Source organism: Rhyacophila brunnea, unplaced genomic scaffold (genome assembly GCF_057557595.1).
Source record: "Rhyacophila brunnea isolate RB1 unplaced genomic scaffold, BYU_Rbru_1.0 scaffold_9, whole genome shotgun sequence".
Classification (NCBI taxonomy): Eukaryota; Metazoa; Arthropoda; class Insecta; order Trichoptera; family Rhyacophilidae; genus Rhyacophila; species Rhyacophila brunnea.
Window position 1 is genome coordinate 41,267,582 of NW_028233361.1, and position 19,453 is coordinate 41,287,034.

Genomic DNA, 19,453 nt, shown 5'->3' on the forward strand with positions numbered 1-19,453 from the left:
TAACTTGAAAACACTTCAGATATAACCCACTAGAAAAACGGTTAGTAATTAAGGAAATTAATATTCCTTCATAGAATACAGAAAAACCGATAGTCGATAATAGCGCAATTTGATAAGCATTTCATGTATGACCTACTAGTTTAAATTGTCGTCATTAGATAGGAGGCTCGTAGCATAAATAGTTAATGCACAGTTGGCGCGATACCAGTGGTTATACGGGTTCAAATCCCGTCGAGCATTGTATTTTTTCTAGTGGGTTATCTAAGGTGTTTTCAAATTATGTATGTTCAGTAGACAAATCTATTTTTTTCCATGTGCATTATTAGAGTCGATTTTTATTTGCTAACATTCGATATTTAGATAAAATTTTTGCTTTTCCCTTGAATTGAAAGCTCTATACCGATTCAAAATTGCGACATCTCTTATTGTTCTTTCGAATGTTAATTATGCTCTTCGAATTCAAATTTGTGATCTTTTTTAAAGTTTTTTGCCGATTGAGTATTTTTGGGTATGCAAGATTGTAGACTTTCCTCTAAAATAAACAAAAAGGCAAGTTCATTATTTTTCTATCGGCAGCCCCAAAAAACAAAATGGCGTCTCGCGTTTTAGTTTGAAGTCTGTTGCTTTCTTAAAAAAACGCATTTCACGTGTTTTACGTGATTAAAAAAAACAATCAATGTATTGATTTTAGCTGCCATCGTAAAATTGACTAGGGAGTATCTCTAAGTATTTATTTGTAGCTATTTTTATATTCAAATATCTGCTTTTAGTGGCTGCTGCTAATTTGGCACCATGTGAATATGTTAAATGTTACTTTGAAATTAATTTAAGTATTCAAAGGTTATTTTAGCAAAATCTGCACAATCATCAACGTAATTAGCTAAATGAGTGAATCTGAAACTAAAATGTAATATCATAGTAGAGGTGTGAACATGTCTTCAAAAGAACCTGCAACCTGAAGTCACCTGTAGTTAAATTAATCAGTAGACCAGAGGTTCTTATGTTACTTAATTTTAATACACTTAGGATCCATCACTTTAGAAGACGATTATTATAAATACTTGAAAAGTAAAATTTTTGGAGTGAAATCGGATGAGTTTATGAATGCAGTGTTTATCAGGGTTTATTAATTATTACTATAAATGATTACTGACAACTATAATATATAGGTTACATGTAAATTTTACGTAAAACATTTCACCGTGAGCTTTCTATCGGAAAGAGATGACCGTAATCTATACGGTCTCCAATTTTATTAGATTCAATATGAACATTTATTCAATTTTCATTGCTGATTTTGGCAAAATTCATGAATTCAAGAATGAAAATCTAACCTAACCAAAAAACCTAACAAATAATCCAGTAAGCATATCTTCTATTTTCAAATTTCTTTGCTGCTCGCTTCCTGTAAACCGACAATGATTTAGACATGCATTTTATGTCAGTACTATACGACCCAAAGAGGTTGGGTGAATTCACGGTGAAGTGTGATACGGCGAACTGCATACGTACAAGTTTCCACACACGCTACATATTATATGGCATGAGGTAAGGAACTAACTACGTAACATAGGTGTCTCACCAGTGAAGTCCCTAGACAAAATGCCGCCCCTAAGCAGCGCCTAAATGCCGCCCCATTTTTATAATATAATATTTTTTATCATCCTTTCATGACAATAATATCTAAGAAATGTATTGTATGGATACATTACTAACAAAATATATACCACTAAATCTAATTTAAATGCCATCTCTAGGTACTTCAACAGACAATATTGCGTGTCCACGTTTTCATATAAGTACATTTAAATATACACCTGACAACTTTCAATAATATTTGGAAAAATTAATTAGGTCAGTATGTACCTACCTATAATTCGCAAATATGCACGTGTCATTGCTGGTCATCGTGTACGTGACGTTCAAGGGCAACGGAAGTAAACTAGACATCGCGAGCCCAACAAAAAAATCAGACCTGTTAAACCTTTTATGTTAATTAATACATTTTGTTTCCAACAAGTGAGCTCAATTTTTAATGGAAAGATATTTCCGTTATTACTAAGTTTAGGTAGGTATTACCTATTTCTATATATTATACTGAATGATTCTCCTCGATTTGCCGCTCTTCAAATAAACTGCCGCCCCCAAGCGACGCTCAATCTGCCTACCCCCACGGGACGTCACTGTGTCTGACAAAAAAAGGTACAATCAAACGTAAACACCTGAACTCTCCCGCAGCAATATAGCCGAGCGTCAAAATAAAGCATGGTAAAAAGAGCCACGCGTTATCGACCCCCGTCTGACATCGATCAACCATAATCGAATGAGTATCGAAAAGAATCAATCGCGATTTAATGAGAAGCGATAATTCCGGTTCGCCTTCGGGTCTCGTCTCCCGGCGTCTGTCTCGCGGGTGGGCGGACATTTTGCGCGCGTCCTTGATCCGTTGACCCACTAATGAAACAGTAAATAATAATCGGTGCATACACGAAATGGCGGCTAGATAAAATGACATATTGAAATCGCGCGAAATTCGAATAGGGTTTCCCGCGCAAATAATTACTTAAAGTTGAGTATACATAATAATATGAGGGACACAATTTCTTTGTGGGTCGTCTGCACAGAACAGATAATAAATCGTCCCCTTACTGCGAAAATCCGATAACTCCACTTTTATGTGAAATTGAGTTATGAATGCAATACTATTTTTTTTCAATGTCTTTCTACTGAAAGGATCCGTTAACTCCTATCTGCTATATCACAAAAGTTGTCGGCATGCCTGGATTCATGTCACTCCGTATGCTTGATTTGTAGTCTGTAAAAATCTAATAACTGCACTTATGGATTTTTTCAGTTCATGCAACGCTATGTACATAATTGACTTTTAGTCTGCATCAATCCAATAAGTGCACTTATAAGATTTTTTCAGAAAGATCCGGAAAATCGTTTTGAAATAATGACAACATCAAACCCAATAACTCCACGTGACAGATGTATACCAATCAATGACATTAATATGGACGAAGCTTCTGGGGAAAAAAATGACACTCACTTTTTTGTCGGGTCTGCCGAATGGCATAACCTGTTATAACGCCATTACAATAAAGGTGATATTGTTATAAATTTCCAATGCGTGATATCGCACAATGGAAATTGCGTGACGTCTACCTGTACATGTGCGAATGTTGCTATGCGCGAATTTACTTGCTAGCTACTGTATTGAGTGCGTTGTCCATTAGTAATGTCATTGATACCAATACAGTAAATTTTGACGCAGGGTTTTGAATGTGTGAGTGTGTGAGTGTGCGAAAATGAGCATTATAGACGTGCAATCGTAAAAATCAATCCTTGTAACAATGTATATTAAGATATGCCAACACTGTGGATTACGGTTAAGTTAAAAAATAAGAAATGTATAAATATAACGATACTAATTGCAACTTTCATGCTATGAATTATTATTGCACAGTGCTAGCAAACGGCATGGACATTTTCGGAAACCGATCGTCGAACCTGTGACCTCCGCGTTGCCATACAAGTGCAGACATTAGCAAGGTTAACTCGCATTACTACAGCATGTTGTATGTTTTCAAAAGATCAAATCATTTAACTATTTATGGTAACGTGGTTGCATTTACTTGTTTAAAAATAGCTTCAAGTAAATGCACTCGGATGACTTGTTTTGGTAGTAGGTACTTTAACCATTATAATTACCATAACAGGCGGTAATTATAGTTAAATAATTAACTTGTCGCTAAGAGACTTGAGCAGTTAAATACATGCACCAATTAACTACGCAGGTAGTACTCGTACCTACCACATTTGGTTATAGTAGTGTTCGGTACTGATACTGGAAGAGCTGCTAGTTACTCAGATACCGGAGAGAGCAAAGCATCACCGAGAGATTCTCTCAAAGGATTTCAAGTTATATACATTTAAATTTTTTTATAAAAATTGACGTTTTTTAAAATAAATATAAAAATATTAAAACTATGAATTAGTCTGAAATCTGTACGAGGAAAAATTGTAAACTTAATAAACTAAATTTTAATAATAAATATGACCATAAAATATAATGTAATAATAACGTAACTGTGTACGTAAATAATATGTAACAAATTCACATTTTTTTACAGTTAATAAAATGTGAATTTGTTGCATTGTATTTAGGTATGGTCCCAATATTGAACTTACTTTGATATAAATAAAAAGGATTTCAAGTTATACAAATTTATGTTTTTTTTTTAAATCGATGTTTTTAAAAATAGATGTAAAAAATATTAAAACTATGAATTAGTCAAAAATCTCTTAGTTAGGCGATGCTTAGAAAACTTATTAAACTAAATGTTAATAATAAATATGACCATAAAATATAATATGTAATAATACGATGGGGTCCAATTCATTTTTTGTTGTCGTACGCAATAGTAAGAACATCAGAAAAATAATAAATTCTAGACGTCACTGACGTTCTGGCACGCGAACGGCGTCTAACCGCCAGTGCCACGGACGTGCAGGCAGGCACTTGTTTCTACGCCGATTTTATGAAATTTAAAAAACTGTTTTACTTTCACATTATTATCTATATTAAAATATTATTTACTCCATTAAACCCATGTATTTCCAAAAGATTGAACATACACAGTATTAACATTAAATGTCTTAAATAGTATAAATTATACTAGACATTTTTGACCGATTTTATCAATGCTATTTGTCTATAAAAAAAATATTAACTATCGAAAAAAACGCCAATCCCGGGATCAAAATTTTGGCTCGGGATTGGATTCCCTAGACATCACACAAATCCATATGGACATGGTGGAAGTTTACTAAAATTATCACACCGAAGAAAAGGCAAAGCCATTTCTTATGGAGCTGAATTTTAAATATGACTTCCATCAATGTAAAACATGGCTGTTCAAATTGGAGTCGCGAATGATCCTAATAAGGCGTGTCTCCTTTTTTGTATAATTGATCGCTTGTATTTCTCATACCTAGTTCAAGTATAATACAAGGCTGTCGAAAGTGGATCGATCGACTTCAGTGATTGATGCCGATAATTCAGAAAACATGACAGTGATTCGAAGCCAAGGGCATTTCTAATTCTATGAGCATCGGTTAAAAAAAACAACAGAACAAAATTAGTATCTAGCAATAATTGTATGCCAATTCGATCAGTCATTCGTATAACGGTAGGATATAAACATTGACCTATACAGGAGGATGCACCAACGGAAAATCTCAATATGAAAGTGAACGCGTTAGCAGAATAAGATCAATAATTAATATATGAACGCGATTTACAATGTGCTGTAGAATTCATTTTTCAACCACCAATGACATTATTAATGGACAATGCACTCAATATAGTAGCTACCAAGTAAATTCACGCACAGTGACATTCGCACATGTATAGGTAGACGTCACGCAATTTCCATTATGCGATATCACGCATCGGGAATTTATAGCAATGTCACCTTTATTGTAATGGCGTTAGAACGGTGTTTCTAGTGTCAATGTTCATTTGAGCGAACCCGTTCGAGCCGAACCGTTCGGCAGACCCGAACAAAAGCATCGGGAATTTATAGCAATATCACCTTTATTGTCATGGCGTTAGAACAGATTATGTCATTCGGCAGACCCGACAAAAAAGTGAGTGTCATTTTTATTCCCAGATGCTTCGTCCATATTAATGTCATTGTCAACCACACACATGAGCGAAGCTATTCCAATAAATATTACTTAACATCCAAAAAGACCTAGGTACATGTGATAAATATATCACATTTATCACGTATTCAGGCGGTTAATTATGTACATAAGTTAACCGTCTGAACTGTCAAAAAGTGCTGGCTTTCAACTGCCCTTCTCTTGGCTGTGTTAACTTATAGAGCGAGACAGAGTACATCACGGCCGCTGTCTTAATTCACAGTTCCCCGCGAACTTTCAAATATCGAGTGGCTAGTAGCAGCTAGTCGTAACATAATATTTGATTTACAGCAATTACATTTTGTGCTGCAATCGCAATGGCATGACTAATAAAATTGTAGGTTATGTTGATATGTTACGTTGATATGACAAAATTATTGGGTTTAGGCGTATCCGCCAGCACGAACATATCCGAATTTGGCCGGCATGTCTACCAACCTAAATTTTTGCCGGTCAATAAATAGCGGGTCATAATTGATTGGACATGTCACTCGATTATAAATTCCCGTTAAAAACACAACGCACCGACTAGTCATTATATTGTACCGATCGTACTCTTGTAATTATTGAAACAGTAAATAAACTCTAGCCTCCTACATCATCACGAACAACTACTACAGTATTTCATCTGCAACACCTGTCAACCGACGAAGTGGATTACATACACTAATTCCACTTATTTTTTTAATATTAGTAATGATCTGCTTCATCCGTTTCAAATGGATATTGTCAAATTGTAAAGAATATACTATTGTGAATTTTGTAGAAATCAAATGATAATGAAATGACGTATTTACTACGTACTCTGGACTATCGGATGACTGGAGGCTGACTGCGATAAATAGGGGCGGGGCTCCTTCAGGGCTATTCTAACTAGTTAACACGATAACACGTTTCCATTATTTTTCTTGATCTGAAATAATACGGATATTATCACTTAGCTCAGCGGTCGACAAATCGCGGCTCTTTGACCCCTTGAGTGCGGCTCTTCCACAAATGCCCTTTGCCCTATTTAGCATGGCTACAAAGAAGACGCAAAGAAAAACGGAAGATGAAAACCGTGAATTTAAAGTTGAATGGACCGAGACTTTCGCGTTTATTCAAAACTTAAATGGCCTACCGACCTGTATTATTTGTCGGGAAAAATTGCGGATAACAAGAGGTCAAATTTGGAAAGCCACTTTACAACTAAGCACGCCCTGTCACATAGCACTAAATATCATGTCGGTGATGCAAGGAAGAAAGCAGTTGAGAAACTTTAGAAGAGTCAAGAAAAATCAAGTTCTGTATTTAATTACTGAAGACAATCTTCCAACAATGTTATTATTGCAAGTTTTGTGGTTAGTAAGGGGATTTCTAAGAGAGGAAATCAAGAGTAAATTGAGAAGTCGTCTTATTGATGAGAACCTGGAATTGTGCTTAAAATTAAAAACAACAACATGCAAATCTGACTTCCCAAACTATCCAAGGAGATGCAAGACCACTGTTCACATTGAGTGTTTGTCAGTCATTGTAATGATTTAATTTTATGGATACCATACTTACAATTTAATTTTTACCAATAAATAAGACCATTATTACGTATATCAAGTTAATAAACATTGTACCTACATATTATATAATTTAAGATTAAGAAATTTGGCTCTGTTGACAAATGAGTTTGCCGACCACTGACTTAGCTCAATACTGTATACAAGACAGTTATCTATATTGCAAGTTACCACTTGACTGACTTAGCTAGCAGACGTATATAATACACCAACTATGGCTTGGCGGCGCTGTGCGGTGACACTGATCTCGCAGCGTTTGTATGATTTTTATTCAAGGTGTAACCTAATTTCCGTCTATATCTCGCTCCAAGAACCAGGTAGCACGGCCATCTGAACCCGCATTAAAAACGATCACACCTGCCAGATCATATTTCGGGATAATTAGCTGTCTAAATACGACATATCATATTCTATTGATTTTGGAGTTACCTAAGTCATATGTTAGCATGTCTTTGTTCGACTGTTGGAGTCAATTAATACTAGAGATGGTAAGGAATCACAGAGTGATAATATATGATCTCATTGGAAGACGAAGGAGACACAGTTGCTAAACTGGGCGAAGGTATGACGTAGGAAAGTATATTTAATAATATAATTTTTACTCACCGATTGTTCATCTTCACATGCGCCAGAAACCTTCAATCCAGCACTCAAACTGTCACAAATATCAATCACATTATCGATTTCACTAGACACTACTTCATCCACTTGTTTCACCCCATTACTGGCACTATCCGAATTCAACTGGATCACGTCTTGGTGTAGAACCGGTTGAAATAGATCATTTCTTGGATCACTGATTGCTGCAGGTTCTTGATCGATGGATGAATTTAAAGACATGTCCTTCAATCGGCGGATTGAATTCAATAAGTCATCTTTAGCAGTAGCTATATTGTCATAGGTGGGAACTTCTACATTTCTTGAGTCAAGATCTAATGAAAATCGATTTATGCTTTCTCTGTTTTGCTGCTTCGTATTATTTGGAGGTTTGAACGCACTATCTGGTGAATGAGGCAAATTACCGACAAGGTTTGAGTCGAGGTCAAGAGAAAGCCTGTTCAGTCTAACAATTGGAGCTTGTAGCTCAATTCTAGATGGTCTCAACAATCCGCTTGAAGTTTTAGCTTCGGCTGAAGTCACTGGACAAGATGGCCTAGATTCGCCGTTCGTGGCGATTCCACTCAGGCGCAAAGCAGCCGGCTCTATCAGGCTTTCGCGCGTGGTTCTGGGAGACGATTGCGTCGGAGAAGTCTTCGGGGAGCTTTCAGCCGCTGACTGCGCGGCGGCGGCAGCCCGCAGACGGGAGGCCCTCGTCGTTCGAACTCGTCCAGACGCGACGGTGGCCTTTCGCTCAAGTGACGATGCAGCATCTTCGTCGAGACGTGATGACGACGACACCCGCTCTGATTGAACCCTGGAATGATACAATCACGTTACTATACTATCACAACAGTAAATGCGTTACATTGCCGAATATATTATGTTGGATGGATTTCTATTCAATATAACAATTGTGGCTATCGTTCTAAGAGAATTGGGTCTAGCAAGTAGTCAACAAGAACATATTTAATATCAGGAATAAATAGGTAAATAGCAATGACGTGCGGTCCATAGATGCTGTAGATGCGGAGCATCCCCATAAATATTCCATAAATTACAATCGATTATATTAAGCATTTATTGCACAATTTTATGGTACATACAACTATACTGCTTCAAATAGTTCTATAATTTATACATTGGTTGTGACTCTCTTAACATTGGCATTCTGTATTATGAATGATATGCAAATATATTTGAGTTACTACTCCGTAATAAAATCACACCAATCTATAACCCATAGCTTACGGGCCGCACAAAATTGTGTTTTTGCTAATTACTTTTCAAATGCAAATTAACACGTTAATTACAAAATTAATTAATTAAAAGGGCCCGTAAGCATTGTGTTTTAAGTATATAATCTCTAGCAAATAGTGGGTAAGTAAATATGTATTTTTTAAACAGTATCCCTACAAGCACACCACTGGTAAAAAGTAATAATTAAAATATATGGATAAATAAAGATGATAAATGGTACACACTAAACTTTGTCAGTCATAAGTATTTGTTTTTATTGAAATAATACTACAACTTACAGATGGTGTTGGTTAGTATTTAAAATTCAATTAAAACCAGCGAAAACCAACCCATAATAGATAATAGTCAAAATATACACGTCTATCTATAAAATATCTAAAATTATGCAATTAAATCATACATAACATTGAATATTTTATAGATAGAATAATATGTTTTATCTATTATAGTTTGGTTTATGCAGGGATTACTGAATTAAAACAAAAATGAACCAACAATATGTGTAATATGTATCCAACGAAAAAGTAAAAAGAAAAAGAAAAAGAAAAAGTGAGTTCAATTTTGTCGTATCCCCCAAAATATACGAAAACTATTATGGTTTGGTTAGGCAGGCTTTAATTGATTTTTTTTTAATTAAGACGGTACTTCAGTGAAACGGCAAATAATTTTTAACTATGATGCGACAAAATTTTGGACTCGCTGGCAATCGGAGAGCGAAAACGTCGAGATGTGAACACGTCAATTTGTTTCGTGATGGCGACGGGGGTATTAATTCTTAAATCGTGTAAAGACGACTAAAAAACGTTACCCATTTACTTGAAAAAGAAAACATGTCAATGAATATATTATTATTGTTACTAATAGAACAATAAACAGAACATTACATGGACGCATGTTGGATTTATATGACAAATTATTTTTCGTTCGGCACGCGTCATTTGCACAATCCGCGCATCGCCTAGCCACGATCTTTTTAGACCATGCCTCAACTGAGGGTATAGCCTTAATCAATACCATCTGTGCACTATGTATGGCGTCCACCCTTCGCTACTGTTATAATGTAATAAGAATCCAACATTCTTAAATCTTGTATTGAATAAAAGATAAATATATAAAGTAGTAATGAATTTTAAACAAGCGTTTCATGTTATTTGCTACGTACAAAAGATAAAATATTGGAGTCGCAAATATTGTGCTGTGGGGTATTTTTTGTGAAAGATCACACAAAAGGGACTGTGCTTAAACATGACAATACATGTACATACGAGGTCGAATAAATTCATTTTGTATTGTGCGAGACGGGCATTAAAACCAACAATGGCCGAATTAAGAGGCATTACTGTATGAATTATAATAATTTCATACAGGTAATGTGATTGAATGGTTTCCAGCAATATTGAACGTTGATTTTTCCATAGATAGAATAAACGACCAGAGGTAAATATGAGAATTTCACGGATGACTGAACAAGAATAATGACAAAAATTAACAATAAAAACTGCACTACGAAAAAACCAGTCGCCAGTTTGATAAAAAAATGAGGTATGAGAAAATTAGGTATGTACTTTATTAATTAAATTATTTTTATTTAATATTATACACAAGATTTAAGAAAAATACATACTAATCCTAAAAAAAATATGAGTGGAAAAGATTTATTAAACTTTTTATTTAAAATAAAAAGTATTATTACTATCGACCTAAGGTACTTGATGGAATTTGAATTTAAATTCTAATGGATTCAAGCTCTGTACTATTCCATTTAAGTCGTTTTTTGCGACCCGAGTTTCGCCTTTCGGCATCTTCATGCGTCGTGTATACCTCAGTGTGTGACCTCAGTGTATCACACACACACACTTAGGTCAGTGTGTGTTTACCTTTGGTGAGTATACACGACGCATGAAGATGCCGAAACCCGGGTCTCAAAAAACGACTTAAATGGAATAGTACAGAGCTTGAATCCATTAGAATTTAAAATAAAAAGAATAACTTTCAGATATTCAGTATTGAATAAAAAATAGTTTTAGAGTATCGTTGAGCAGTCCGTGTCCGGAAATTTGTAGACATACAGTTGGCTGTACCACAGTTCACCGTGAGATGTTGTATCAGAAATAGTTGGTCGTATAATATTGATAACTTACAAAAACCACCAGAATACACGGAAAAGTCTGTAAGTAAATTAAAAATACAATCGTATCGTATAATTTATATAAAATTCTGGATGTTGCTCGAAAGTATCAAGTCATCTGATAGATCTCAAGTTATCTGATACTAAATATTAGGGAATCCAATCCCGAGCCAAAATTCTGATCCCGGGATTTCGGGATTACAATTTGACAATCCCGGGATCCCGGGACTGGTCCCGGGATTGGCATTTTTTCCGTTGTTAATATAAAATTTTTATATTTACAAATAACATTGATAAAATCGGTCAAAAATAAATCTAGTATAATTTATACTATTTAAGACATTTATTGTTAATATTGTATACGTTCAATCTTGGATATACACAAGTTTAATGGAGTAAATAATATTGTAATATAAATAATAATGTGAATTTAATAAGAGATTGCTGTTTCTGATAGTAAAGACATAATGAATGGATTAGCGAGATTTAAAATAGTAAAGCAAATAATCATGGCGTACTTATGGCCTTTCCGCATCATAAATCTAATTAGTCAGCCAAATAATATGAAACTACCGTAAAACGTATGATATCATGGTAGAATTACTTTGTTAAAAGTGCGAAGCATTGTTTTTTCCAATCTTTTAATGTAGTTATTTTTTATTAAAAGTATTTTTTTCTGTTTTATTTTCGCTTTTCTTTTATTTTCAATAAAATTGATAAAAAAATCAATCCTAAAATCCCGGGATTATGTTTATCAATCCCGGGATTCATAGGTATCGAAAATAGCTCGGGATCCCTACTAAACATTAATCAATATCAAATAAACGTTCTTATTGAATCTAATAAAATTGGAACAATACTGTCTATTGTTACTCCACGCGCAACGCGATTTTTCGCTATACGGCCATCTCTTTCTAGTAAGACAGCTCACGGTGAACTGTGCTACGACAGTCAGCCAAGGGCCTGAATGATTTTTAGCGACATCTTAAGTAAGCGTACAAGTAATACCATTACCTTGATTTAAATTACAAAGTTTGTAGCCATTTTTTGGCTGAATTTGGAATATTTCGCATGGTGTTGTAATTTGAAATTAATCGCAAGAATGACAAATTGGTGGATAGTTGAATAAACTCAGTTTACTTTTTCTAAGATATTTTCTATGTAGGTATGTTTGAGGTTTAACAAAAGTATGTAGGTAAGGTATTAATAATTATAATATGTTTTGTTCACCAACATATTATCAGGAATTTTCGTCGAGTGATAGGGTTTAAAATTATATTTACCTGGAACACAGAAATAACGAACAATTTGGCTGGCGAATGACTTCCTTGTTCCTGATTTCAGAATAAGATAAAATCAGTGGCGTACACAAAAACACGGGGAGTGTACGCACTCGCCGAGAAAATTCGAAACTACATGAGCCAAATATTACGTTTCGAATTGAAGTACCTACGGAGACGAAGGCTGTCTTATTCGAAATTTCTGTCGAAATATTCCAACACATGATAATAGGCTGCACAATAATTTACCTCGCGATGATGTAAAAATCAACACGAAGAAAACCAACGTTATGTACAATAACCAATGACATTATTAATGGACGACGCACTCAATACAGTAGCTAGCAAGTAAATTCGCGCAATCGCATGTATAGGTAGACGTCACGCAATTTCCATTATGCGATATCACGCATCGGGAATTTATAGCAATATGACCTTTATTGTAATGGCGTTAGAGTAGTGTTTCTAATGTCAATGTTCATTTAAGCGAACCTGTTCGAACCGAACCATTCGGCAGACCCAACAAAAAGCATCAGGAATTTATAGCAATATCACCTTTATTCTAATGGTGTTAGAACAGATTATGCCATTCGGCAGACCCGACAATAAAGTGAGTGTCATTTTCTTTTCCAGATGATTCGTCCATATTAATGTCATTTACAATAACACATATTGTGTCGATCGAAAATGACCTCACATGAGCGAAGGATAAAAAAATTAAAATGTCGTTACCATATATTATATCACTTAGCTGCCCAAAGAGGATAGAAGAAGGATATTTTAATGTAATGAAATGAGACAATCCCAAGGGGGTTTATAAAAAATCTAACGTCACAATACAACAGTCTTAATATACAATTTTTTTAAGAATGAGATGTACTGAGATGGATTATTTTCAATGAATTTGTTTTTTTAACGAATGGGGGGCAGTTTAAAAATATTACGTAATTCAGAGTGGGCGCAAAAGATTCTGTGACGATTGGGTAAAAAATACCGACAATAAGGTTACGTGTATGCTTACAATTATGGATGGTTACTTCAGTTTACACATCAATAAATATGACACTTCGCAAAGGCATCTATGCTTACAATTATGGATGGTTACTTCAGTTTACACATCAATAAATATGACACTTCGCAAAGGCATCTGGCCATTCAAATAGGAATGGCAAGAGCAGCATTCGACTCAATGCGGAATGTCTGAGACTCCCAGTTGTACATAGTAATTTATAAATTAAGTATCATCAGATTGTTGAACACTACCCTACGCCACTGAATAAAACACAACATACTTTAGTTAGTGATTAACGAGGTATTATTTAGGATAACATATCGAATAGGTAACAAGTATACTGTTACCAATAATTTCTTGGGAATTGAGCTCCAAAACTATATCAATGTTCCTTATTCCATTAGATCAGCGATACTCAACCTGCGGCCCGCGGGCCACATGCGGCCCTTTAAGCTTTTATGTGCGGCCCGAAACACATTTATTATCCGGAACATGATTTTTAATTTTGAAATAAACGCTTGGATACACATTACTTTTGTTAATAATTTTTAAAATCTCAAAATTGTTTTGTTAAAAAAGAGGGGTTTCATGATTTTTTTCGTCACACCATTAGTGATGCGGCCCGCGTCACTTTACAAATATATGTATTTGGCCCGAAGAAAAAAAAGGTTGAGTATCATTGCATTAGATAGACATGTTATCAAATCGTAATGGTTTTAAAAAAAAAAATGAAAATACTTCTCCCTATATTATTAAAAAAGAGGCAATCTTTAAATGTATTTTTTTTTATTGTTTAGATATTTTTAATGTATTCACCACCAATGAATTTGCTTTAATCATATAAGACAGTGCTAACCAACCAGTGTCTCGCGAATTATTTTCGAAAACTATAACAAGTGCAAAATGTGTTATTATTTAAGGGGGGACATGCTCGTCGAAGGTCAAAATTGAGTTTTTATTGTATTTTCAAACCATGATCCTGGACACTCCTTAAACGTTGTAGATAATCTATTTATATAATTTTAAAGCCTTATTATTCTTTATAGTTATTTTAAACATTTGATGACTGCATGAAGTATTTTTGTTACATAAAATAGTATTCTTTTAAACCTCTCGCTCTAATGTTTTAGAATATAGTCATATTTCGGTACAGAACTGTGCAGCGGTGTTAAGATTTTTTACATTTATTAATTTTTAAACGCATTTATAAAATCATTAGTATAATTTATTACGAGATAATTTTTGTAAAATATTCACGATAAAAAATTATATTGATAATCTCTGTGATCCCAAATTTGACAAGAATTAGGCATTTTATTATTCAAAAAATCGGCAAGATTAACACATTTGAAGATGATTCTAAAGATATTTATTATAAGCTATGTCCTTGACCATTTAAGTGTGATAAAAATCTTATGAATAATGATTGCTTTATAATAATTATTGACCTAAGAAGAAGGTGGTGTTTTTTTAAAATACGCCATTTCTTTTGTCATTCCCTAGTGGTTAAACTACAACATACGGCCGTAGCCATAAAATGACAAACTATAATTAAAGTAGGGAGTAAAATTATGTTAACGCGCGTGTTTGAACATGTACCTAACCGAATTTTTTTTTATTTTTTTTTAAACGGTACATGTTCAAACACGCGCGTCAATATCATTTTACTCCCTACTTCAATTAAAGTTTGTCAATTTATGGCTACGGCCGTATGTTGTAGCTTAACCACTAGGGAATGACAAAAGAAATGGCGTATTTCAAAAAAACACTACCTTATTCTTAGGTCAATAATTATTATAAAGCAATCATTATTCATAAGATGTTTATCACACTTGAATGGTCAAAGACATAGCTTATAATAAATATCTTTAGAATCATCTTGATATGTGTTAATCTTGCCGATTTTTTGAATAATAAAATGCCTAATTCTTGTCAAATTTGGGATCACAGAGATTATCAATACAATTTTTTATCGTGAATATTTTACAAAAATTATCTCGTAATAAATTATGCTAATGGTTTTATAAATGCGTTTAAAAATTAATAAATGTAAAAAATCTTAACACCACTGCACAGTTATGTACCGAAATATGACTATATTCTAAAACATTAGAGCGAGAGGTTTAAAAGAATACTATTTTATGTAACAAAAATACTTCATGCAGTCATCAAATGTTTAAAATAACTATAAAGAATAATAAGGCTTCAAAATTATATAAAAAGATCATCTACAACGTTTAAGGAGTGTCCAGGATCATGGTTTGAATATACAATAAAAACTCAATTTTGACCTTCGACGAGCATGTCCCCCCTTAATGAAAAACTTTTTAAATTAAAAAAAATTGGATTTGATTGTATTGCCAACTCAGAAGGGTTAAATAATACATGGAAAGTGTTTCATTTGAGTTATAAACTTTATTAAGTAAGATTGCCAAGTGATGAACAACAAAAAAAATATAGTAGGCGAATTGATTAAGTCCTCTTAAAGACTGGCATATTATGCACGTAGCGTCGAAAGGCTTAGGACCGAGATCAGTGAAAGGAGCTATGGAAGGCCGATCCCGACTGATAGTCATAATAACTGTGCTAATAAGTGCTTTCTAGAACATGTACCAATATCCTAGTTTAGAGATTTGGCGATTCACCCAAGTACCTACACCCTTAAAAGTAGAGCAGAAGGTTACGTGTCAGTATCACGTCCGGGTCACCATTACAGGATTGGTGTTGATGTATGATCAGTGAAACACGTGTGTACTATTATTTGAGTTGATTATATCGGTGGCGTTTGGGCATAACTTGATAACTGCTTTTTTGGTCATTTTATGTTAAGAGTAAAAATTGGGTCACTATAGTATTATCTTCCATTTGGTAATAACCCGATATCTATATTTCACTTAAAATGCTCAAAACGCTATTGTAATAATATGATGATATGTGAACAAACACAGTGGTTAGTTTGGTCAAAACATGACCAAAGACCTTATCATAGTTTGATCACTGATAAGTGACCTTATTTTCCTAATTAGTGAAATTATTGACAATCTAAGTATTGTCATATTCTTCTTCAGTTATTTATTTTAAAATGTTTTTTTTCAATTTTAAACAAAAAAATAAACTGAAATTTATGTGGGCAATTCAAAGCTTAAATGGCTCTCCTGTAAATTCAACATTTTGCAGTTAACAGGTTATGCCCAAACGACACCACCGAATTATTATAAAGATGTCAATTTGGATGTGTGCGTTGCAACGCGGGACAATTTGGGACAATTTGATAACCTAGAGGCCTGTCATGGACTGGTTGAATCAGGGCCGCCAAAGTATGTAAAAAACCATACCTCACCCAAATATTACGCAATACTAGGTCTCAATATTAAGTACTTCGTACTACATATGTCTTGAAAGTAAACAAAACAAATAAAGAGACAACTACTAATATATTCAATTAAGTATAAATGTTATACTATTGTGAATTGGATACAATTGGTATAAGACGAATAAAAGGGCACAATAACTGAAACTGACACGTATGGTCCATCAATGATTAGAGAAGCACTAAAAAATTAACCAACCTGTCAAGGCGCATGGGAGACCGAGCCGCTCCGTTGGCATTCCCAGCAGCTAGCTGGCGCCTCCTCTCCTCTTTGTATCTTTTCATCCTCTCAGTCTTTCCATCGTCAGCTCCAGCCATCGCTGCAAGGTCTTCGTTACCATCAAAGTCAAAAGACGCCGCCTTGCCAAACTCTTGGGACAGACGTTCGCCTGCTACGCTGGCAAACCGGTCAGCCTCCTTTGTCCACAGATTTTCAAACGATCTGACATACGAACTCAAATTATCTGTACTAGTGTTAAGGTCAGCTACTGGAGTGCATAATCTTTTAAATGGTATTTCCTTATTCAACTCTGCAATACTTTTAACACGACCAGATTCGCTGACTACAATTTTCTTTTCAACACTTGGACCTCCTACGAATTCTGCACTTTTTCTATGTGAACTTGGTGGACAAAGGATTGATTCAACTTTTAAATGTTCTGTAGATGGGTGCCTAATAACAGGTTCTGCTTTGGTGGGAGAAGATAGAGCGAAAATATTCTCAGCAGTGTGGACAGTGACTCTTCTCTCTGGACGCCTTTTAATCTTCTTCCCTCTTCCTCTTGAGCTTTGGCCCTTTGTCAGGTGTCCATCAGTGTTGGATGCATCGGTCCTTGGCGCAAACGCATCATTGGGGCATGGGCTTTCGACCAGCGGTGGCCGCGGCCGCTCGACGATCTCGCCGAAGCCCCTCGCGATAATCTTAATATCCTCAAAGAAAGGCTTCTCCCACTGAAATTTCTTTGGTCTAGATCGCAATGGCTTAACTTGGGCGAACGCTGATGAAGTCTGGACTGGCTTAGGAGGCGGGGGGTAATCAGGAGGCTGGCGGCGTCCTCTTCGCTGAGGATCTTCGTAATGCACGTTACCTGAGAAAATAAAAACAAAAACAAATCAATAAGTACTCAATTATTGCCAATTATATATAAAATGATGAAGTTAGTATTCATTTTTCTTAACAGAAGACATTGCATTAGATGAAGGCATTCACAAATCGACAATGCTGTGTAACATTACAATCAGTTGCATAAGTGTAACCTATAAACGTTTAGGCTTCGGCTACATAGTCAGGTGCTTCGCTAGTCCTGAGCTAGATACTATGCTTGTCTACTAAAACACTACTACTACATTGCACGCTACGTGCTTAGGTACAAATTCATTTGACATTTGGGAGCGCTCGAGTCAACAACAATATGTCACTCTTAAAACTAACCAGAAAGCTACTTCTCACAGAGAATTTAAGTTCAAAATTTCGAAAATATCAAATTCGAACTTGTTGGGTGCATAATATCAATTCATCCCATGCGGCATTATTCATAACCTCAAAATATACGGTTTTTGACGTTTGTCATACTGAAGAAACATCCGCCATCTTGCAAAATCACTAGGTGACACAATAAAAATAACCAACACGTTTGTTCGCCGGGAGACCTACGAGGTGACTAATAATCACGTGGGGCCATTGCGATAGTATAGTGTGCGCCCGTTCGCTAGGACATGTCACCTAGTACGTAGCCACCAAGCAAGGCACCTGCCTATGTGGCCTTAGCCTTAGGACTTAGGACAATAACACGCCTCCCTAGTTTACAACAATAAACAAGAAAATACAAAGTAGAGTCTATATAATGAAGATGGCAGCGCAGTTCAATCAATCAAGATCGGAAGACTGAGTCACGTAGGTCACATCCGTGTGGAGGACAATGAATCAGCAAATAGACTATTGTCGCGCAATCCAATAGACTATAGAGCACAGGCAGGCCAAAAACATAGCTGACTTGATGAAACTACCAATACCCACCGTATGACGGGCGTACCAAATTCGAATATGGGCAATTTGGGCCATTTTTGATATGGATAGGATGAGGGAGTTTTAGATATAGTTAAAAACCACCCACTGTCATCGGAATTTTTATATTCACCTATTTATTGCAATGTTTCCGAATTGCTAAACGATTAAGTTGTCCAGAAACCAAGATGTAATGCAGTAATTATTCTCCATCAACAAGTTTCTAGACAATTAAAGCCAGTATATATAACAATGGGGCACACCTCAGTCACCTGCGCTATGCAGATGATATTGTTATACTCTCACAAGACCCGAAAGACCTCCAAGGTAGAATGCAAGAACTCGCGGATGTCAGTCAAACGGTCGGTCTAAAGATAAATATCTCAAAGACAAAAGTGATGAGTAACTGTTTTTCGGACCCTGCGATTATTTGTATTTCTGGCACCCAACTCGAGCAAGTCAGCAGCTACGTAAATCTCGGACAGCAGGTGTCCATAGACGGAAGCATGCACGATGTAATTGCTCGAAGAACAAAGCTG

The 19,453-nt window shown here is 35.2% G+C and overlaps 1 protein-coding gene across 2 annotated transcripts in view; it reads right to left on the reverse strand.

Moving 5' to 3' along the window:
- The window catches only part of LOC147063632 (uncharacterized), a 570,851-nt gene that overhangs the window by 408,136 nt on the left and 143,262 nt on the right, over positions 1-19,453 (reverse strand). For both annotated transcript variants that reach the window (XM_085959789.1, XM_085959790.1), the window contains 2 exons: positions 17,109-17,997; positions 7,869-8,676 (listed from right to left, as the gene is read on the reverse strand). In XM_085959789.1, the coding sequence (XP_085815915.1) occupies positions 7,869-8,676; positions 17,109-17,997 (1,697 nt within the window). The remainder of the gene's footprint in view (positions 1-7,868; positions 8,677-17,108; positions 17,998-19,453) is intronic.